The sequence below is a fragment of the Rhea americana genome, unplaced genomic scaffold, assembly GCF_003343005.1.
Source record: "Rhea americana isolate MKP2758 unplaced genomic scaffold, rheAme1 scaffold_129, whole genome shotgun sequence".
Taxonomy (NCBI): domain Eukaryota; kingdom Metazoa; phylum Chordata; class Aves; order Rheiformes; family Rheidae; genus Rhea; species Rhea americana.
The window spans coordinates 250,025-274,611 of NW_028185361.1; the positions used below are offsets into that span (position 1 = coordinate 250,025).

Here is a 24,587-nt window from a genome sequence, read left to right on the forward strand (position 1 = left end):
TTAAAGTCTCAGATGTTACTATGTCTGTAGGCAGTTAATTCAGTTGATGTGGAAATGAGAAAATGTCTCTGAGGATGGAGTTCTCTCCCAAGAGAGGCATTTCTGTTTGAGGCATTGTGTTAAAGGAAAGTGCAATAAGTCATAAATAAAATAAAAAAGGGAAAAGGCAAGAGAAATGTAATACTGAATTGCAGGTTCCAGGATACAGAGCTAAGTAATCCTGACATGAAGTGATACTTAGAGGTATATAATAATTTCCTAGGAGTTAGAAGGCAGGTGAAAAAGAACATTTGGCCAAGATGAGTCCTATGAGAATCACCTGAGCAATTTTGACRTGAATATTAGAACATGGCTGGATGCAAATTGCTCTGAAATTACATTTTCAAAAACAATTTCTCCCATTTCTTTCACTCTAAGGAAGAGATTTGGGATTTGTAGTGATGAGGCAGTATCTTTTTCTGTAATTTACAGTGAAACAGTAGGAGTAGTGGAGCATTTTAAGTCAAAAGTTAATGCAGCATGTCTCATATATTCAAATTTGGCTGACCAAAGCTGCATTCCTAAATCTGTCTTCTCAGGGCAGACAGTGGTACATGACCCTGTGAAAAGCAGTGAGAGTTCTAGTAGGACGTTACCTTGCATTTTGAATATCAGAAGTCATATTTTCAGCTGGTTTAAAAACCTCATTAATGCACTAGCTAGCACAGTCGTAAGGAAGAAATKGAGAGTGTGCAGCTCTGCTCATGTTCACAAGCGTAATTTCAGAAGGCAACTGTCTTCTGAGAGTTTTTTGTGAGGGGCAGCTTACAGGTCTGAAATCTATCAGGTGACTTTAAATCCCCCCCATAAATTGAAGCATGATTATGTCATTAGTGGAAGCTTCCCACTCCCTCTCCCTCTCTCCTTTAAAGCCGGAGCTCTCAGAGTAGAACATTTTAATGCCATTTCTAACATTATTAACTATCAAGCTTCCTTGTAACTAATCTAAACCTTTATTTGTTTTTTCAAGTATTTCTGAATAACATGAGAATGCGCACGATAAAACTAACTCATGAATTTTTCATTGCTGACAAACAGCCTAGGGTTAYTTTTCCCTAGGTGCAGGATGCTGCACTTGCCCTTATTGAACCTTGTGAGGTTCCTCTCTGCCCAGCTCTCCAGCCTGTCGAGGTGGCGTTATGAGGAGTGGTGGTCTTTGACAGAATCACAAGGAAATGTTAGGACAGGATGGTTCAGTGTAGCTGTCTTCCCTGCCTCAGCTCCTGTAAACTTTTTTACAGCTTATTATTTATCACTCAGTGGATATTTGGAGACCAAGCCTGAGATTAAATTCCTAATTTTACAAAAGCAGGGTGCATTAACTCCTTAGTTTCTCTCTGAAGACAAGGCTCAGAAAAGTACCTAAAAGGCAGAATGAAAACAATATATATCAGAGTTGCCTTCTAGTAGCAATCTTTTTTTCTCTTTGAATTTTTCTCATGTTAACTGTAGGACAGTAGGGCATGGAAAGGTGTTACAAGAATCCATGAATCATCAGATGGACAAATGAAGTAAACAACATTGGATTAAAAATTTCTATATGAAAAAAAAATTAAAGCCAAGAGACATCGATTTTAAAAGAAGTGCAAAATAAGTGCAGAATCAGTGCTAACTACTTTCAGAATCTTATATAGCTGCAAATCAAGTTAAATCTAGATATTCCTTTTTTTTTTTCCATTGAGTGGAAAGCAGAAAATTGTGGGTGAATAGAATGAGGGATTTTTAATGTAAAAGGCATTTCCCTCTTTTATTTCATTTCTATTCTGTTTTGTCCACCATGGGTTGTGTCATTCATTGTCCAACAATATACATGAAGTGGTTTCATTTATCATAAACATTGTTCTTTCCTCTGTGGTCTGTGTAGAAAAAAGAAGCTACTTAGAAAATGAAACGAGGAGGGGGTGATTACACAAGATTTGCTTTAAATTCAATTTTATTTTTCAGATTAGTGTATTTTAACCAGATTTGTCATTTTAAAGTATATTCTGTAAACCATGTGTGTGCAGGGATCRTGTTCAAATCTGGAAAAAGAACTACAGTTTAAGTAGTAAAGTTCAAAAAAGTAAATACTATCTACCAATGCAGTGTTTCAGTGGAGCTCTGTGTGGTAGTCCTAGAACTAAATGGGTTTCAAACTGAAGGATTTTCAGAGCCTGGCAATCTCGTTTGTTTTCCAAAGTCTGTTTTTATTTCTGCTGAAATTGGTGCTGTTTCTTTCCAAAGATTAAACACAAGACTAGATCCTTTGGTCTGATCAGAGCTGAACATCTTTGATGCAAGCAGGAGCTTTGCTGGATAAAGAATTGGTGATGTACTGGCAGTTTACAAGATCTTGCCAGCCTTGCAAGAGTATATTTTTGTGGAAGAGGCCAGGTGTTTGAGAAGCCTTTCTTGGCTGAGATGAAGTGATAATTCTTGAAAAGAGAGAATGGGTCTTTGCTGTTCATCASCTTCTTTGTAAAGTTATCTCAATGCAGAACTCTGTCATGCTGTAGAAATGCTGTTAAGCTTTGGGGAAAGTAAAATGATTTAGTAAAAACAGTTGTGGTGATCTGCAGCCAAACCTTCAGAAGCAGTCATAGCAGCTGAACCACAGTCTAAGATGATGAGCTCAGTACAGGATCAAGAGCTGACCTACATACTAAAGTGTGTATCTACCTCAAGTTTCCAGTTAGCATTCAGATATGTGTTACAAGCTGTGTAAATACGTAGCAAGAAACATGTTCTTAAGAGATCACAGTATTTACATACGTTTTCATTCTTTACTTATGGAAAATTCAAATACATTCTTGCATGTTGTTCTGCATGAATGGATTTATGTATCTACACAGCTGTTTGTGGAAAGGGAAGGTATATTTGACACTTAAAAATTGAAAAACATTGCATTATTTGGTGGTAGACTTCTCTCACCTTTGTGTTTTTATCTGTTCAACCTKTAGTTTCCAAATATCCCTTAGATTTTGTAGTAGTGGACTTTCACGTCTGCAGGGTTATTAAGTAACATTGTACGAAGAAGTTTCAAGTGAACTCTAAGACTACTTTTAATGTTTGGGGAAACAGACATTTAAACTGAAACTTTTTTATAACATGGTAAGCATAGAGACTGACTGTCTCTGAGAMCCAGGAGAAGTCTGCCTGGTGAGACTGGACTGCCACTAGGACCTAAACTTGCTTGTTTAAAAACAAGGCTTGTATTCTGTGCTGTAGTCTGTGGTGTTCTATATATCCTGACCCATGAGAATAAATCTAAAGTGGGAACTTAAGGTTCCTGTGATAGATCAGAATGTTTTTGCTTTTCAGTGTCTCCARTTTTTAAAACGATTGCTCAGTTTCATGGGTTATGATGGTTGAAGCTAAGAATATAGTGAACCTGTTCTGAAAAGGCTGAATCATCAGTGATAAAGCAAGCTCTRTGCAACAAAACCCTAAAGATTTCATCCATACAGTAGCTCTTAAGCTGTGACACAGTACCTAGTGCCTTCAGGTTCAGCATTATGGCTGGACACATTACAAACATAATATTGAGTCTAGCTTGAATGCCATTAAAGAGATAGTTGAAAAGACTGAGCAGAAAAACAGTGTGCTGAGAGTGCTTGGTGCTGCCAAGAAACTGCAGTGCCTTCTTATGTGTTTGTTAGAATCATAGAATCAGTAAGGTYGGAAGGGATCTCTGGAGATCATCTKGTCCAACCACCTTGCTCAAGCAGGATCACCTAGAGCATGTTAGACAGGATTGCATCCAGGCAGGCTTTGAATATCTCCAGAGAAGGAGACTCCACAACCTCTCTGGGCAACCTRTTCTAGCTTTTTGTGGAAGTCCGTCCGTTGGATTGAAGAAACCTGTGGAGATTCATGGCCATGGCACATTGGCATGGTTTTAGCCCTCTCTGACAAATAATAATTTGGTTTTCTGAGATGGTAAAGGGATTTTTATTTAGGTAGATGCACGTCCTGGTATTTATCATATCAGATCATCTATTTATCATATCTAGAGTTGTTACTGAAGATCAGTATTGAGTACACCATTCTCTCAAAATATAGATACAGTTTTCATACTACAAAATTTGGAAACTTCAGACAGGTTTTGCTTCTTCTCGTTCATGGCTAGACTAACAAATAATCTGTTGATATACTTCTGAGGAACTTACTCCAATTCTTTTATTTTTTTCTTGAAAGAAACTTGTGGTTGTAGATTGCACAGTCACCAAAAAAGATTTTTTCTGTATCATAGATAGGAGTACTCCATGGTTCTATTAAAAAAAAAAAAATTCAATTGATTTAGGTTTGCTGTTCAAGAAATAACTGCTAGTGCTAACAGCTGACATGACAACTCTCAGATACAGTTCTTTTATTTTTGTTGTTGTTTGGATTTAGACAAGGTTCTGCCATGATTGTTTTATTTCTCTTGTTTTCAAAATGGGCTTATACTAATTATTTTACATAGTAACCTGCTTGGCAGCTAGCTGCATGCACAGTAAATATTTCATGAAGAGGTCTTTCTGCTTCTTATAAAATTTATATATATATATATATGTATATATATAATATATATAAGAGAATAACTTAGTAAATATGCAGGGTTTTTTTAACATTTGAAGAATATATTCACTATGATGATGTTTGCAGTAAAAGCAGCTGAGAATAGGCTGGGATTATGGCTGATAATGAAAAAACAAAGTGCTGTAGTCTGGACTACAATTCTGCATCAGAAGGGAAGGGTGTTTAAAGGATTGCGATTTAATTTGAAAATATTGGGTCAATTGAATTTGATTTGTACATCTCATATGGTACTTAGAGACGTGTTAATATATTCAATGGGCATGTGAAACTGCTAGAGTTTTCAACTTTGGGTTTTCTTCCCTTTCAGATAGTAAATCTGATAGAAGAGACTGGACACTTTCATATCACAAATACCACCTTTGACTTTGACCTTTGCTCACTGGACAAAACCACAGTCCGTAAACTACAGAGTTATCTGGAAACTTCTGGAACCTCTTGAGGATTCAGCAAATGGCTATATCAAAAACTGTTTTTAGGTGAAACATTCAGAATGATGCAACCGAAATGAGGGAAAACAAGCCAACCCTCTTTAGCTTTATTTTAACTTAAAGCCAGTCATCATCTCTTGATAAAGAAGAGGAAAAGTGACAAGACTCAGAGGACCACTCTTCTCAAGAACGTTCTGGAAGAGTTAGCCTGGATAGCCTTGAAAAACAAACACACACAAGAAGACAAACAAAAAAAACTGTTCTTAATGAATGTGTATGGTATCATGTATCTCTCTCTGTGGTGTTCTGGTCCACAAGATGAATGCATGTTCAACACACTGCCTTATTATATAACTGATCTATTTATTATTACATAAATATATTCTGCAGTCATTGAGTCGTTGAGTTACACTACCAGATGTTGCAAGTACTAAGGTCCCATATATGCTCCTTTGATCCAGTACCATTGCCATCACAAGCCTGGTACCTTTAGTCATGTTAGAATACCATTTCTTGCTAACTTTCCATAGTCTCTTAAAACACTGGAATCTTGTTTCCACTTCTGCAGTTCCAGGAAACAAGGTACAAAGTGGGGGACCAAAAAGTGGCCCTAATTTTTGTTAAGTCTGTGACAGTAGGTTGGGCCACAGCATGTTGAACCATAGGTCTTTGGCTTTACTTGTTTATTGATCTTGGATCATGGTGAAAAATGCACCAAATAGGATCATATGACTTGCTGTCTAGCCTAAATCAATAAGCTAGTAGGACTTTTAACAAAAAAAGAAAAGTTACTGTATACTGCCCTGAATTCAGCACCATTTGTCATCATTCTTTTGTCTGTTTTAATGTTATAATATTATATATAAAAGTGAAAATGTTTTTCAGGATCATCATAAATGGAGGAATACTGGTCCTGTTTTCTAAGGAAATGTTGTAGAAAATTCTTGATTTGGAGTTATTTATTACTATGAATTTCAACACTCTGTTGCTGCCAGTGTGTGACTCACTTCCATAAAGCTATCAGCATACCTTTTTTGTTTGCTCGTATAGTATATGGTCTACTTAGTCTGGTTTGTCTTTTCTTTTTTCTTTTTTTTTTAATATCTGATAAATTAAAACCTTTCTTTGAAAAAAAAAGTTCATTGATACACAGTTACAAGTTGAAATGCATACATATGTACATATATATGTGTATGTGTATGTACATATATATCTATATATATACACACACGCATGTATATATGTAGATATACATTTGTGTGTCTGCGTGTGTCTTTTAAACTTTTCGGATTTTGGTATCCGTTCAGTAACCTTCATTTCCAGAAGAATTTCTTATCTATACAAATGAGTATTCTTTCATATTATCTGTTATTYCTTTAAAATCAGAATCCTTCTTGTATATATAAATGAAAGGATATGTAATCACACATCATAGCTCTGTGCTCTCATATTGTTGATGGTTTTTTCCTGAAGTCATCATCTTCCTGGTAGCAGTTCAAACCCCCCAGTGAAAAGAGAAAGGAATTAAGAAATACTTCTGGATCCAAAGGTTTATTCAGGTTTATTAGCCTTAAAAATATATATTTTATTTCTAGACAGGCCAGTATGTCACGTGTATGCTTATATGCCACATGTAGTGTATATGTGTAGAGCTCAACAGTAGTATCTATATGATTTATTATTTCATGCACAGAGTTTGTGCAGCACTGTAAAACTAAATTGCTATTGAGGTTATTTTTTATTCAGATGGTAAATCTTAATACTGTTTCTTTAAGTCCAAAGAAAATTTTACACTTTTCAAGATGGGGATAAGGGTTGGGTTTGGGAGGCTATTTTTCTTATTTAAAATGTTGTTTGACCACAGTCCATAGGAAGTCTGTCTCAGGCTTCCAAAGAACAAGTGTACTTTTTTCAGTAATGTTTATGACTCTTATTGATGATTGGCATGAAGCATACTTGAAGCATTATGTTGTTCTTCTAAGTCCATGTCTCAATGTGCAATTGATGGGGGTGGGAGGAGTGTCTTTTAAAGTTACTTTTGACATCAGGCAGRTGGTGATGGGGAAGGAGGGCTTGCATGTGAGAGGGATTCACTTCGATTTTTATCAACATTTTATATGAAAAAATTTGGAATTCTAAAAGCAATCTTAAAAACTTTTGATCTATTAGTGTATATTCAGCTTGCTATCTTACAGTTGTACTAGATACATGTGGAATTTTGTCATTTTGACTTTTCTAACTAAATTTCGTGGTAAAACCTCTGACCTTCAGGAGGGGAAGGATCTCTTGATACTTTATAATAGTCTGAATGTTGAATATTCCACTACTTTTTAGAAACAGTGAAATAAGTCACTTTATAAAATGCTAGATAAGTTTTGTTGTTCTTTGTGAATGGGGCGATGGGAAAACAGGAAGTAAGGAAATTAGCTTAAAAGGAAGATGGTAGCAATTACTATACGAAGTTACTTCTAAATTTCCTACAAATCCTGGAGCATCCTTAAAATCTTAAATTTTATAATTTGATGAAGTTGGGAGAGGGAAGAAAAAATACAGACTTGCAGGAGTGTGCGAGTGTGTGTGTGTTCCACAAAATTCTGATAGAAAAAGAGTTATTTAAGTGTTGATCTCATTTTAAAAAATAGCTATTTTCATCTAATTTTGTATGCAGAAACAAAATAAATCCTTCTTCAATTTGATTTCAAATAGTGATATTTATCTTAAAGAAAAATCCTAAAAACCCTTCAAAATCCTTAACGTTTATAATCATTGATTCTTGGGACCACTTAAAATCTTTTAGCAGTAAATGTTTTGGTGTTTTATTTAACATAAAGCTGTTAAAATAAAATTATCTGAGAAAATTTGCATTAATCCATTGAGAGAACCAGGATGTTAGCATCAAGTTGTATTATCTAAAAATCTTTTTCAGTATCAGTGAAGCTCTAATTAGAGTAACAGTTGTACCCAATAATGATAGTTTTATTCTTGCCACTAACTCCACTTCAGGTAGTGGGATATGCAAGTGGATAGGTAACTTTTAATACCTTAGTAGAAGTTTGGATTAACTGAAAAGATTTACTAGAATCTCCACTTCATCTATATTTGAAAGCCATCTTAGTTCAAGGTAAAGAGAAAGAGGGGAGGAGGGATGTAAACTGAACTGAGGAGAGTCCTTACAAGGTCCTGTGCTCTCACATAACCTTTGGCCATAAGAAATGGTCAGTCAACTTCTCATGGTTAATTTGTCATGTTCATTGGTTAAATTTTTTTAAGTTAAATCTATTCTTTTAATTTCAGATACAGAGTGCATTTGGAGAGCTGCAGAATACTTTTAATGTTTCTTTTTCTCTGAGGAAAAGACTTAGAATTTCAGGATTTTGTCCTGACCCATTTGTTCTCTCCTGTTCTCACAGTGATATAAATTATGTTCACAATCTGTTTAAGGTCACTGAAAGGTTTAGGTATTGTCTTGATTTCTTAGAAACTATGTTAGGGTTTTAGATCTCTTGAACAGCCCATCAATTTTGAGTCCTGTTACTTACAGTTTGCAAATGGATACGGATATTGTAGAGAGGTTTGTAGAGAAACCTCAATTGTCACATGCGTTATCTCACCATCAGAACAGTCTCTAGGAYAGGATGTTTGATTCTGTCATGCTGTAAATCTGCTCATGTACATCACTTCTCATTTTTTACCACTTGTTTTAATGGCAGGCACTATATCTTTTAGCAGGCTCTTGTTTTAGTCTTGTTTCAGGGAATTTTTATGTGTTTGCTCAGTGGTCTACGGTTAGTGCTAAACTGGAGTCTATTTTGTACTACTTTTGGATCTTGTTTACTCAAGGCTGCTCTTTGTGATCTGTAGTGAGATAACCTTGAGAAATTGTTTTTTAAATTGGAAAGACAAAGCCGCTACTGTCTGTTGTATAAACATCTCTTTGGACATTAGTAGTACAGTGTACTGAAATGGAGGCTTACAGTGGAAGTGCTGACTGGCCTTAGCCATAGCAAGAGCTAGCAGGTATTTCAAAAACTGAGGATATAGAACACATTCCAGAGCATAACAAGTGCAAGGCATCTTCTTCTGTGTCTCAATAGTTTTCAGAGTTGTTAAGTAGTACACCAAGAAGTGTACACCAGGAAGCTATTCTGTATAGTGTATGCAGAAGATTTGTTGTTGGGCATGAAAGGCTTAAAACTAGATTGGATGATGGGGACTATGACTCATATTTCTGCAGTGCTTTTCTGCGTGCCTGGGAATTAATTGGTGCATTAACACGGCTAAACCAGTGGCAATTGGAAGATCATCCCTTTGCATGTGTAAGCAGACAAATTTACATGAAAGTACAATCATATAAGGGCCTTGCATTTACTTGGGCAGCAAGAAAAGCTAGAAGGAAAAGGGAGGAGAAATAGTAACCCAGTGAAAGAAGTGCCCATTCAGGAAGAAAAAGAAAGGGAAAGGAAAGGGAAAAGGAAAGAAATCCCGTGGTAGCTGAGCATAGTCCCTTACATTAAGGGAGGGAATACAATATGAGTGGTTAGATCTGCTGAGACACACTATCACACACTTTGCAAAATGGCAACTTCTGAAGTTGACTGCTGTAACAACTGTGGTAGTATTGCTAACTTAATGAGAGATAATTTGTAGCATGATACAAATATCTAAGCTGTCTTATGGTTTGAGATGCTGATGTCTGTTTAACATTTTGTGTGAATATTACATCTCATTTATATTCTATGTTCTTCTTCAGTCACAAAATTGTCATTCTGTGACAAAATCAGCCTTGCACTTTTATTCATTTACTTTTAATTTTTTCAGCCTGGAGATTCAAAGGTAAATGCAGGCTCTTGAATACAGCAGGAAGCCATCACTAGTATAATTTGGACTGGAAGTATACCTTCCCTGAATGTTGCATCAAAAGGAACAATTTTGTATGGTCCTTCAGAGAACTGATGCTACAAAACTGGTCCTTCTGTTAATAAACTTTACCCTTGTCTTCTTTATGAACAAAGCATAAATGATTGCTTTTCATCATTACTCAATAAGAACAGAATTTAAGGTCTGTTCTACATGGAAAAATAAAACGTACGTCTGCAGAAGAGAAGAGAAAATGTGCTAAAAGTATTTTCTGTCTTACCTGCCCTTCCCCCCCCCCCCAGCAGTATGCCCTTGCAAATCTTTTAAATGTCTAAAGGCTGTCAAAGAGAGTACATACAAACCATTAAGAAATCAAAGATATTGAGAAGATAAAACAAATTAAAAGCCTGGCTGTGCAAGTAATAAGGTTGTAATGCTGATACTGCTTTCAACATAGGACAGACATTCCTAGCACATGTGGTTTGTGTATCCATTTCTGAGTGGGTGGTCTAGAAATAGTGCTAAATCCAACAAGATGGCTTAACTTTTGAGCAGTGGAAAGGAGGCCTTCAGGACAGGCTCAACCAGCACCACCCAGGCTATCTATGTAAAGCAGTTTTCTTTCAGCATTGTTGAGCAGCTAAGCCTTCACTGTGCCTTTCTATCCAAATATTTAAATTCGTCTTTGCAACTGTGTCAGTTCCACTGCAGGATTTTACTGCAGAGTTTAATGCTTGTTTGAAGCAGTGTAAGTTTGGAGGAGCGAGTTTATTTTGCTGGGGGTGGTTACATTCTTTGGGGAGGGCATGAGAGGATGGAAACTGAGTGTGGTAGGCTTTTTAGTTTTGTACAGCAGGTAATACCCTCTAAAATGTTTTTCCTCAAAAACTATCTTAAGTATGCAAAGAAAGTAACTGTCTTCATTAGCATGCCACTGTTAGCACACTGTATAATCAGAAGATGAATTAAGATAAAGCTTCTGTTGAAAAAGTACACAACCAAAATTGAGATGAGGCCTGACATTCTGCTTCATGACTGCAAGTGGGGGAAACTTGCAATTTATTACTATAGTAACATAGCTCTGTTGCTCTTATTTTCAGAATAAGATTTTTCTATTTCTGGATATGAAGTTTTTCTACAGGTACTCCAAGGCTGGTACTGATCTCCATCTACTAAAAGGAAGTGGAAGTCTTCCTAGAAGATTTTATAAGTCCTACAAGATTTTATACAATTTAAAGATACTTGCATGGCTATGGATTTTACACTTAACTGTATTGCTGCTTCTGATATTAAGGCACATACTGTATCATCCTCTGACCTAAGAAGTTTGATAAAATACTTTGTGATATTGCAGTACTGGACCTCTCACTAGCACACAGAAAAATTTTGCTCATACTATTTTGTGAGCTGTCCCCAGTGGATGGCATTTTTCAGAGTTCTCTCGTTTTAGGTGCCAATTTAACAGAGGGTTGTCCAGGCCTTAAGCAAATCTTTTTCTGATGGGAATTTCTCACACTTAATCTATTGGCAATGTTATAGCAGCAACAAATAGTTCTTTTTAGTTATCTTCTCTAGAAACAGATGTTCTTCATTCTATGAGCTCGTCTCATACTTGTTTCTTCTCTACTTTGAAAAAGATGCTATGTCAACAGACATCATGACTAGATGATTGTAGTTCAGAAACCTGTTTCTGTTGCTCTCAGAACAGTGACTATTAGTTGGTTCATTATGATGGACTGTAGGATCTTAGAATAATGGCTGTCTTATGCTTGGAACAAATGTCCTGGAACCTTGACAGCCTGGGTGCTGGATGCAACAAGAAAATTAGCACCGGAGCTCTGACTCCAAAGCAGAGGCAAGAGTTATGGTCAACCTTCAGGGAAGTGTGGAGGAGTTTGTTTTACCTGGATTGGTTAGCTATTCTTTTCATCTCTCTTGCCTTGTTTGGAAATGAAAGGAAAGGAAACCACCCTGCAACCTGTGGAACTGTAGTTCAGATTTATTGTAGTGCACTGGGAAAATTTTTATCATTTGATCAGTTCATGGCCAGCATAGTCTGCTCGTATTGACCATAAAGCTTCTAAAAGGAACTTGCTTATGTGTTCTATCAGCTTCTAAATGCCTATCTTATATTATTACTAGCCAAATTGGTGATCTCCCTTAGGACACTAGTCTTTACTCTCTTTTGATGAAAGAAGGCTTTCTGGTAGTCGCCTAGAAGATTAGAGAGACAAATATACAGGGATTTTTCCACAAATACATTTTTCTCTTTTGAGAATCATTTGACATTTGAATTCACTCAAAATTACACGAGAGCCTCTTGTTCTTCCACAGCAGTACTGTGTCTGTGTGCATCATGGCTCTCTTCACAGAACTACATTTTACTGTAGATAAAGTGAAACTATTAAGTGTCACTTGCTGGATGCCTTCTCTTTTAGTCTGGATAGGATCCAGCCTCTGAAGTACATGCTTACATTCCTTGTGGTGTTCCCTAGGACAATTAACAGGCCATATTGCTCCAGAAACTATCTGAGACTTTATTAATACTTGATATGATTTGGCTAAGAAAAGTCCCCATAGGCATTTTCAGGCTTATTCAATCAGGGAGCAAACAGTCTCTGTATCAGACAGCTGTGGAGCATAACTTACATGTTTTCAGTTTATTTTCCGTTTTCTGGTTCACAGAGACACATCACATTGGTTTTGCTATGCCACTCCTGCTATCTCTGTGGCAGTGTATGTCCTTTTCCCCTGTCTTTTGATAGGAACATGAAACTATGTCAGCAACCGTGGGTGAAAGCTTTTGTATGCAATTGCCTGAAGTAAAAGTGGCTATTTATCTCCTAACAGTGGTACCATGGTGTAGTCACCTGTTTCCAAAAGTCTACTTAGGCTTTCAGTAGTCTGAAATGTGCATCTTGTAATTTTATTCATAAAAGAGCATGGCTGCCATTCACCTCTCTGCTCAGCTGCATAACATGAGAAAGTCACTGAGAGGCAAGCAAATACGCTACTGTGAGAAATTTGCTGTTGTGCATGTATGTGCTCTTGCCCTCTGGCTTCTGCACAGACCATGCATCTCAGAGAGCTTTGTTCCTGTGAAGCAATACTCTGGTTAGTTCCACMACGTAAATGCTGTGTGATGGTCAACAAGGCATTACACCACTTTGCTGCTTCAGCTCTGCGGTAACAAGAAACTAGCATATTTTTTACCTCCTCTACTCTCTTCCAGTTACAAGATGGCTTTATTTATCTGCAAGATATCACTTTATAGGTCTACAGGATCTAGCAAAATTGAGGTCCAATTTCTGCTAGGTCACGTAAGTTCTGCTGTAAATAACTAACAATGAGATTGTTAGGAGTTGAATGATCTATGATCAACACCACAAGTGGCAAAAAAATCCTGTGTTGCATTTGAGTTTTTGTATTCAGAATAGTAGCTGGCATTACCATTGATTTATGTTTATATAGTGCTTGTTGCTCCACACTCAGTGAAGCAATAACTGTACTCAACAATTTTATTGCTGGTTTGAGGTAAGGTTTTTATAGTTTGCCATAAATGTTCTTATGAGGATTTCATAAAATGATTTTTTGAAAGGATCTTATTCCAGAGAATTAAATGGGCTGTGTAGTACAGAAAATACTTACAATCCAGAATAGATTTCTAAGGATTATGTGACACTTGTAACAGATCAAATATTAGGCATAACTTATTTGAAACAGTCCTTTAAAACATATGCTGCATCATAATCCTTTGCTGATGGTAATAACATCTTTGCACAACAGTGCATTTTTAACCAATTTTTATGCCTTCTGCTGACGGTTGCAGCATGCTTTACTTGGTTCATCTGTAGGCTACACCTAGCATCAGTCCGCATCAGTTGTCACTGGCTGATTTTAAAACACCTATTGAATGGTTTTGTGCTGATTCTTTTTTATCTCCCAAGCTTGCGAAGATAGATGCATGTGTTTTGCAGTCTGCTTTGCAAAAGCCCCCTAGATGTCAGGGGCATTTCATAGAATCATAGAATCAGTAAGGTTGGAAGGGACCTCTGGAGATCATCTAGTCCAACCTCACTGCTCAAGCAGGGTCACCATTTGTCTGCAGGATTAATTAGAGTGTCAGTGAAGGAATTAAGGAGCAGCCCCCAGCATTTGATCCAGACTTCTTGTGTGCATAGAGAGGAGACTTAAGATGAAAATGGTCTTGAATCACCATGCCTGACTTGGCAATGAACCTCTTCAACACTGGGGTCAACTTTCTAATTACTTTTTAAAGGAGAATGAATACAAAATCTGATTGACCTGTCATAGTAACTGCCGTGAAAGCTTGAGCAGGTAATGACTTTGACTTTTATGGTATGGTAAGTTTGTGTGTGTGTGTGTGTATATATATATATATATATATATATATATATGTGTGTATATTAAAGGTAAATTTAGCAAGTAGAAATACAGCACAGCCCCATATTACTCATTCCTGTAGCAACTATGACTGACTGCTATTAGAAAGAGTTTTGCTTAAGAGGATTAGAGTGATTTAGGAGTTGTTAACCTTCTTCCTGGAAAGCTCATAAATGTGTTTTGTTTCAGGGAAGTCTAACAGTTTTAATTTCTTTCTAAACAAGGACTGTATTTTTTTCTAAGTTACAGAAGGGAATTGCATGTGGCTGAGCAGAAAAAGTGATGGAGTAGTTCAGATTGGAAAGTCTCTAGCCCAACTTTGTGCCCAGAGCAGGCTCAGCCATGGGGTCAGACCAGGTTGCTCAGGGCTTTACTCATCTGGGGCTTGACAAACTCCAAGGCCAGGGCTGGCAGCACCTCTCCAAATCCAGTGGCACCTCCCAGCCCTGCGCATGGCACCCAGAGGTACTGAGCTGCCCCAGCCCCACAGCATCTTCTCATGGTGGCAGGCTCCCACCCCACTGCCCTGGTCAGCCCTCTCAACACTGGCCCCAGCTGGTGGCAGTGCCCAGCATGGCCTGGGAGTACCAAGCAGATGGAACTGCCCTGCCCTGCTCAGGCTGGTCCTGCTTATGAATTTCTGGTTGACCCATTTCTCCAGCCAGTCTATGCCATTTTGCCCTGCCCTTGAGCATTTGCCGACAGCTGTCCAGTCTGGTGTCATCTCTGGAATTGCTGCAGGTGCATTCCACCTCCTCCTCTAGGTCACTGGTGAAGATATTGAACAGGGTAGATCCCAGCAGACTCATGAGGAGCTCCACTTGTRTCTGTATCCCAGATGCAGTACAAACCATTAACCAACAACTTTTGAGCCTGACTGTCCAGCTAATTTCTCATGTTGCTATCTACCTATCCAGACTGTAATGTCCCAGCCTGGATACAAGAGTACTATGGGAGACAGGATTGAAAGCTGTGCTAAAGTCAAGATAAACAACATACACTATTTTCTCTTTTACTCTTGGTAAGCCCAGGCTGACTCTTCCCAGCCATCTCCCTTCAGTGGCTGGAAGAGGTTTCCAAGAGGACTGAAACGAAGTAGACTGACCTGTAGTTCACCCAATCACCCTTCTTGCTGTTTCTGAAGATGGGTGCAACCTTTGCCTTTTTCCAGTCACAAGGAGATATTCTCCTAACTTCTACAGCCTTTCTGATATGGCAGAGAGCAGCCTGACTAAGATACCAGCCAGCTCCCTCAGCCTGTCAGGTCCCACAGATGCGTGGAGTCAGAATTACTCAGGAGATCTCTGACTAAATCCTCATCCATGCCGCATAGCTTCACTTCTCCTTCAGCAGTGTCTCTAGGCAGGAAGCCTGGAGAACTTGTCAGTGCAGGCCAAGGGGAAGAAGACACTAGACATCCTGTCTCTAAATTGAATCTAGATTAGGTCTGAGATCATTATCAGACTACAAATCTTTGCTATATGTTCTCTGGGTTGGGGCTACTTCACATTTTTGTGTAGGAAATGCATCCACCAACCAGTCTGGGGGATCTTTTCTCTTGAATAGTGATGCCAGCTAACCTGGGTTTTGCTGCTAGTCATCCTGGCGGAGCAACACAAAGGGCCTGGAAGAGAGCCCAAGCCATGTCTTATATTTCAAGGTAAAGAAAAAGAAATTCCTTACAGAGTTTATTTTTCTCTTGAGGCCATGCATACTCAAAAAACAAAACAAAACAAAACAAAACAAAACAAAAAAACACCTTTTTTTCTGTGCTTAATCAAGATGCATAAAGTGTGAATACTCTCTCCACCCCAACCCCTCTTTTTAGTCTAGTGTAACATTTGTTCATCTTTATAAAGTAGGTTTTTAGGAAGGTCTGAAAAGGTATGTCCAAAATTGACCTCTAAACTTAAAGTGAAGTCAGAGCTAATATAACCCATTTAGAGAATACTTGCTAGCAACTGTATTTCAAAACTGGCCAATATAAAATGTCTTGTGTTAGAGCACAAAGAACTCAACTGAATCTGTGCTAAATGAAGAAATCCTGAATGTACGAATCAGGAGGAAGAGAAAGAAAAGAGATGATTAGTAGATAAATGAAACATTTAGCTACATAATTGTAATATGAGACAGATCAGAGAGCATAGAATAGATGGGTGAGATACTCATTCACAGTGTTGATTCAGTATAAAGTGTACAGGTGCAGACAGGAAAAAGAAGAAACGTGCTTTAGTTGAAAGCATTATTAATTACAATGCCAAAGCTGAAAAATGATCAGCAATGCCCACTTGAACTTACTGAGTTTGTGTCAAGGAGGAAAGGAGGGCGGGATGTAGCTGTAGGTGATGAGAACGAGGAGCATGATCTTTGCGAACATGCCTCATCCTGCAGCAAATAGGCTGAGATGAAARCTAGTGCCCTCTGGAAAGAGGAAGAGGAAGTGAGCTTAGGTGCTGCTAACAGTTTTCAAGGGAAACACTGAAAGAAAATGCAGAAATCTTTAGAGGTGGAGATCGGAATATACAGAGAGGTGGAATTCAGGCTGTTTGCAGATGTACGCTTTTAACTAGGCAGGTGGCAAGGGAGGGAGGCTGGAGCATTAACACTAGTGTTAGCATTTACTTTCCTTGGAGGGCAAAATCAAAGGCCTGATGTGGATGAAGAACTATGAACTTTTTTGAAAAATTTTTTTGAATTTTGTTTATTAGTGGGAAGGGCAGAGAGGAAGATCTGAACTAAGATAATGGGGCTTTGTGGGCCTAATCTTGAGAGAGTATTTTTAAACCAAAGAATATCAGACTTAGTTCTTCCAGTATTGGTAAAGAGCTGAAATGCAGAGGCAGTCTATATTTTAGGAAATCAAGTCAAATGTAGAAAATTGACTTTATTTGCCTGGTGAATGTTGGCTGTATAGAATAAAATTCTGAGAAAAGCTACCAGTTTATTAATGAGATCAAGATTTTGTTCCAGAGGAGAAGATCCATGAAGCAAAGATGCTGAGGAAACATGGAGAAAAAGTTCAAAGGTGAGCTTCTGATACATTTCAGAAGGCTTAATATATTTTCCTGTTCCTAAATATTGGTGTGTTTTACCTTTTATTAGCCTTCTGCCTCTGTTRTGTGAAGAACAACAGTGCCTTTGTTAAATTCTCAGCAGATCTACAGATTCATTGTGTCCTACTTAATGATTGCTTAATCTGTTGGTCATCTTCCAGTCTGTGTTTTTCTTCTCCTTTTCCTTATCAAAAAACAGAAACAAAAAAAAACCCCATTTAGACCCTTCTGCCTTTTATTTGAACTCTGAATATTGAAATGTGAGAGAGTTGTTTCTTCTTAGCCTTCTTCTGACACATTCTGTGTTGCGTATTTGCTTTAAAACCAGCAAAATCAGAACTTGCTCTCTGAAATGAAAGAGAAGTTTTACACCTCAGCGTTCTGCCACCTCTAGAAATGCGCAGGAATAAAGACCACTTTAAGATTTTTGCTGAAACTATCTGGTAGATTCTCCACAGCAGATGAGCAATGTTAACACCATTTTTCAAAAGTGTTTTGAACTCACTAGGCCTTTTATTCAGTTTTGTCCTTTATAAACAGATGTATTTTATGATTTTTCTCATTGTAGTGGATGTTCTCTTATCTTGTCCAAATCCTGTTACTATAGTACAGGGCTTCTAGAATAAAACCCATGTGCCTCCTATTGCATGCAGGTTTTCTGAGTTTATAAGACCATAAACTCAAAAAAAAAAAAAAAAAAAAAAAAAATGTAGGTCTCTGTATATATTAGGCATAAAATCTTCACAGTGTTCCTAAGAGAGAGGTTTGCTAAACTGTGAAACTGAAGAAGTAAAGTGTTTCCAGTCCAATGTCTATACTTATTCTTGACCTGTTGCAGTGAGAGTGGATACAGATCTCATTTTATCTGCTACACTTTCCAAGTACCTTGTATGCCAAATTTGCAGTATTCTTCTGAAACTGAGCTGAACCTGAAAATATTTTGTCTGCTGTTTCTACCCAAAGGATTGTATTTTTTTAAATTCACTTTTTCTGACGCAAGGCCCGAATACTGTCCACTGTTAGTATGCACTAGAGGTTTTTGAAGTGTTTTTTTCTTACTACTGCTGAAACCACTTAATATTGATTGCACAGAAATAAATCTTGTAATGAAGATTTCAGTTATTGGTTAATGGTATGAGCTCTTTATAGCATCTGAGGCTTTTCAAGAGAATTTGTTTCCTCTGTAGATTTAAGTAACTAAACACATGGCTTTTTATGAATCTGCAAAGAGCCACAGTAGCTGAAATAAGTTCTGCAGGCAAGATGTTTATTACATACCCTACATCTTTAACTGAAGCAGTTAGTAAATCACTTATTGCCACTCATTCTGAATGATTTTTTTAATACCTTAGAGACTGAAATATTGCTTACACAGCATTATGAGTATGCATGGCACTCTACAGATGTTTGAACATTGTAGGGAGGTATACCATCTAAATTAGATACAATTCAGCTAGTAACAGCTGTAAAAAGTTGAGAAGCCCAAGAGCAATGGCACTGAATTTGTTGTAGGCAGTTTGTGAGTTCCTGAAGCACTGTTATACTGGAGAAAGTTAGCACTGCCAAGTTATTCAAACTGCACTGTGTTTTGGAAACAAATAGATCAAATGATTGAAAAAAAATTGAATACTCTTTTCTTTCAATGAGTCTCCATTAGCTCATTGTTTTCTGGCTAGACAGCCAGAGCCTGATCCCAGACAGTGCCATACCGTCATAAACCTTGGCCTGGAAGTGATGGTAATAATGCATTCATTAGAAGGGTCTGCAAGGTAAGTGTTTTAACATCTGAGATTGAAACTAGTAGTTAATGACATTATCAGGAAGAAATTCAGTTCATCTCCCCTGAAATCATCTCTTGTCATCCATTTGGGAAGGATTACCTCACATATGTTGTCAAAATGATTTCCTTCCTTTTGTATATGGGCCATAGCCTGTTCTCATCTCTATTCTCACGTCCTTGTCAAAGTAGGATCAGGCTGGGTTTTGAAGCGTGCAGAGTCCAGGATCAGTGATCCTGTCATCTAGTTGCTACTAACTTTTATTTAAAGTAAACAGTAAGTTTCTAATCTGTGTTTTAACACAAAAAAACCAATCAGACAGCTATGATGGGAAGTTGTTTCCTCCCTAGGCCCCTTTCCTCATGGTCCCAAAGGGAACGAAAGTCATGAACCTCTTTCTCTTTCCAGTCATCTTGTTTTTTTTTAGTTAGGATTATGACATCTTTGGACTAAGACTTCTTTATTCTTGCTAAATACCAGCCTCGAAGTTACTGGTCGAGCTGAGCTGATAGTATGATCCCTGCTTGCTCTAAGTTAAATGAAGAGACAGACAGAGCCTGGCAGACTTATGCACAGCTCTGAGCGGAAGGGATTGTTGGAACATAATGCTGCTTCCAAAAAGTGCTTCTCTGAAGTCATCAGACTCAGTTTTCTAGTACTGGTTTTACTAATGGTAAAGTGAGAATATTCCTTTACCTCACAGAGGACTTTCTGACTTTTTTGTTATTATTACTTTGTAGTCACYCAATTCTTTCTTTCGTGCTTCTCAGTTAAAATGAGCAAGTTCAGAGGTATTAGAAAACTATGCTCAAATGAGCTACATCACTGCTCAAAAACACAGCTCAACAGTGGCTGGTGGGCTATCTCATCCCATCGTGCCCAACCACCTGCTGCAGCTGCAGATGTCTCCTGAGCACTGGCAGTTGCCTGATGCAACATTTGCATAAGTGGCTGATGCCACTTGAACTCCTATTTAGAAACATATGAATATATAAGGCAAGTTGTACTATAAAACATTGACTGTCTTTCAAGATTGTAGATTCCAACCTCTAAAGAAAATTCCTACTGGAATTCCAAGAAGTATTGCAAAGTGAGGACTAAAGAAAAGGGGTTGGTAAAATAGCAAGCTTACCTCTGCCCAAAAACTGAGGTTTATGYTTAAGACTAAGCATTCCTTTATAGCACTGGTGAAAYGCGACCTTAAAGAAGTAGCTAATTRCTTGAGGGGCCAATTTTTGTGTTTCCTTTTCCCCTCTCTTCTCCAGAAATACAAATAATATGCTTTTTTAATTGTGTTTTGACTGAAAGATGGAAGCAATAAGTATTTTTCTCAGTCTCTGTTTCCGAATGTGGAAAGTTTTTGGCAAATGYGCATCATGACAAGATGTGTGCATCTCCTTCCTTTTCTGAGGAAATCAATAGCAGCATGGTATGTGGAGAAAACTTTAAAGAAAACAAAGCTTTACAAATGACTTTAAAGCCACTAAACATTTACCCCCTCCCCCCCACCCTGTGTGCTATCTAAGAGCTCATAGTACCTCTGGTGCTAATTAATATAATTGGTACACTTATTTGGGAAATGTTTTCAAGTGCCACTTAGCTCTCTCAGGCCTTGACATACAATTAAAAAAGGAACTGGCTTCAATAGTTCTTTTTTTTTTCCTTAAAAAAACAACAAAAATTAAATCGTATTTAAATATCTTTGTAACAACTTATGAGTAAATATGTATATGGTTTATACAGATGCATGTGCAGACACGTATCTGTTGCTGATTTTGAATTTTAAACAGTTTCAAAACTTTTCTCTTTCATTAAATTTGTTCAAGACATTAATTTTGTGTTGGATCTTAAAAAGACATCAACAAATTCTTTGTTCTAGTATGATTTTTAAAATTCATTATTCCTTTTTCTTCCCCTTTCTTGTTCTTATTGTTATGTCTTACTTCTGGTTTGAGGGCCAAGAGGGTAGTTCTTAAGAAGGAGGGTAATACTGAGGTGGAACAGGATGTATGGTTTCTCGGTCAACTTGGCATTTGCAATGCAACCTAGAAAGAGATTGAATGTATTGTGTTGTGATGTCCCAGACACTGAGTTTATGCAAAAGAAATGCCACTTTCCTTTCCTGATGCTGCTAAAGGCACTTCAGCACAGACCTGAAGGTTGTTCAGACAAATTTGTCCCTGAACAGCTGTGGACCTTCAGCCTGCTCTCTCCCATGCCAGAGGCCTCCCAGCCGCTGAAGTTCTGCTGTCTCAAGAGCTGTTTGGAGAACTGGTGTTGCCTCCCAGTGCACTGCCTTGATGTCCTCACACATGCAGCCCAAATCAGCAATCGTCTTGTTTTGCTGCATCTGGCAGAGTAACTTTGCCCTTCAATTGAGATGTTCCCTCGCTCTTACATCTCTGCCCCTGCATTGTGGACTGTGTTTTCTCCATGCTATTTCATAGATCTAGTAAAAAACTAAAGCTCGGTTAAAGGAAACAAAAAAGATGCAAACGCCAAGTTTTAAATRAGATGAGATGCAGCTGTTTGCATGGGGTAGGGAAAGCATTCTCTCTCCTAGAATGCTCTCAGCTGTAGAAATTACTAGTGGCTAATAATTATAGGCCTGCTCTTTCACTGAGCAATAAAATGTAATTGTGATTGCCTAGAAACTAGGTGGGTGGTCAGTAGGCTGGGATCTGATTTTAAAAACAAATGATGCATAAATATGCAAGGGCTTAAAAGAAAGCTACCTCAGCTGACAAGTTTTTTATTGTCCTCCAGCTTTGTTTTACATGGTAGTCTCACTATGGATACTCCATCAATGCTTTGATATACGGAGAATCTGGATGGCTGAAGTTAATGGCACAAAACACATTAATCTGCTTGTTGGCAGTTTGAATAGTGTTAGTAATTCTATGCCAGCAAGTGTCTTAGGATACAGAGTTACTCCCTTTAGTGCCAGTGAGAGTTTGTGGTGTTAGGTTTCCTAAAATAAAGTTAGATACATAGAGGCCTGCCATTTGCTTATACTGTATGAACCCAACAGAACAATGTGATTGCTTTCAATTAAACCTTTTTCTTCCAGCCTTTACAATCTTCAGAGTATCTTTGGGTCTGTTTTTTAAACTCCACATAGATGCATTTATGCTAATTATTTCAGCCTTGCAATGAGACTCTGGTGTATACATGAGAAAATGAGCAAAGCAACCAGTTGAATGTTGCCAGCTGCTGCTTTAGCCAGAGCAATTTCAAAAGCAAGTTAGTGCCATTGTTTTTTGTGTATATGTATGTGTAAGTATCCATTCTATTTTGCTTGATTACATGCTAATTTTCACCACAGCTCTGTATCAGTGTGAGATGAAGTTGTCTCCCACTTCTTGCCTAGATGGGACTAAAGTTTGAGCAATAACTTTAATAWATGAGATTATGGATAATATAAAATTATTTTAATACTGTTCATTTTAAATATTAATGATGTTGAAATTCCTGTAAGGCTGAGATGTTTAGAATTCAATATCTTATTTCTCACAGGAACCACTGTAAGAGTCTCCAGAAGGCAGTAGAAGAAACTACACAGCAGAAAAATACAGTTCAKGTACTTTTTGGGGGAAGTGTGACTTACAAACTCCAGCTCTTCAGGATGTAATCTTTCTTTCTTTCTCTATCAATGTCATCATTCTCCTGAACTGTTAACATTAACACAGGAATGGCTGGATGAGGGAAGGGGGAATAACACTGATGGGGATGGGGGTAGAAAAGTGAATGAGCTTGCCTTTATTTTCATATCACAGTTAGTGAACACGATGCAGTGAATAAAATGAGCAGGAAAACATTCCACCTACTAGGTCTCGATTTTGATTTACTGAACAATTTCTGTAAAGAGCAGTGAAATACACGAAAGCATTTATGAAAAGCTGCTCTGGTGGCCAGGTGTTCCTGTGCTCCCACCTCTGCTTAAGGAGGGGTTTAGGCTGGACAGTCGGCTTGCACGAGTCAGGCCCTCACTCCTGAGCTTGCAGGGTCTTGGCAACACTCCCCGTTWCTCATGCATGCACGGGATTGTTAGTTGTGTGCTCAGCACATAACTTCACACCAACCCTTTTGTCTGTTTTCACAGGCAAAGGAATCTCTTTTGCTATAGATGAAGAAGTAGTTAAATGGAGAACACTTGTCTGTATAGCAAGTTATATTGCTCAGGTTTTAAATACCCCCTGACTTTATTCTCAACCATTTCATACTGAATGGAAAAGGAGGAGGAGATCACAGATATTTTGACATTTTTTTCCCAGCCGAATGCAGAGCTGGTCTATCTTTTCCAAACTTCACATTTTTTTTCTGTAGAAACTCCTTGAGGGACATGTTTATTTTCTTTGATTAGTGAATATTTTAAGTGCCTAGTGCAAGAGGATAAGATAAGAAAAGAAGGATATCCTGAAGAGGAACAGTAACTGAAGTCTGGTTTTTCAAAATTTGGGGGTTTTTCTTTGAAGACAGACTGGCAGCCATTGACAGAAACACACAGGAACTCTGTGTATGTGTGTGTTTTCTGATGGATTCAGAGGGAGTCCTTGCTTTAGGGTTGAAAGCAATTGCTTCTAGAGTGAGATCTACAGAGATACTTAATGGCTTAGGAAAGTTAGCTGAGGTTAAAGGGATGCGAGGGAAGTGAATGCTTCAAGGGGAGTTCAAGTTTCTGCTGCTGTCTGTGGGAGTTTTGACAGCTAAAATGAAGGTCAAGAGCATTTACAAACCTGGCTGCCCGTAGCTGGCAATGGAGAAGTACATTGGTCCATCACCCAAACATAGCCTTAACGAGAGGTCTGCTCAGAGGAGCCAAGGGTAGGTTTGCCTTGCAGAAAGTTTCTCCAGCGTCTAAGATAAGTTGTGTGTTACCATGGAAGCTCTCCCTGGAGCTTTTCCCTCCTTCCCATGGGGATCCTGTTGAGCATGAWGTTGTATGATTAATAAAAACACTATGTACAGCTTTCGTGCTTCTGCCATAGGTATTGGCCTCAAAGCATTTAGTTATAAGCTCAGTGAAACTAATTACAGCATTTTCATGGCTCTCCATCACTTTTGGGTAGAATACAAAGTACTATTCAGCTCAAGGGATAGGTTTAATACTTCAGTTTTAAACAGGTGCAAGCAGCTGTGTAAGGTGCAAGACTMTGTTAGAACCGGATTTTTCAATACTACTCACTAACTTAGCAAACATTTGACTTTAAWTACTGTAGTAAATTTCCAGTGTCTCTGGAAAACTTGACATAGCCAATGTATCTGATAATACAGTAGACTGAAGGTCATGTAGATAGGCAGCAGGGCAACAAGCAGCAAAGCCTGGGTCTTATGGCCCATGACATATCTTCACTGGATCAGTCTGAAGATCTAGTGCTATAAGCACTACTCTAAATAACTGGTTCATGAACTCACTGTCTTCTAATTAATTCTTTTCATCACAGATCTTTTTTCTCCTGCAAAAAAGT

At 38.0% G+C, this 24,587-nt stretch overlaps 1 protein-coding gene across 1 annotated transcript in view; it reads left to right on the forward strand.

The window, feature by feature from the left end:
- MLLT3 (MLLT3 super elongation complex subunit) overlaps nucleotides 1-7,723 on the forward strand; it is a 153,723-nt gene extending 146,000 nt beyond the window's left edge. Inside the window, exon 13 of the mRNA XM_085326246.1 lies at nucleotides 4,907-7,723. Coding sequence (XP_085182372.1) covers nucleotides 4,907-5,038 — 132 coding nt within the window. The 3' untranslated portion in view covers nucleotides 5,039-7,723. The remainder of the gene's footprint in view (nucleotides 1-4,906) is intronic.
- Nucleotides 7,724-24,587: the final 16,864 nt, after the last annotated feature.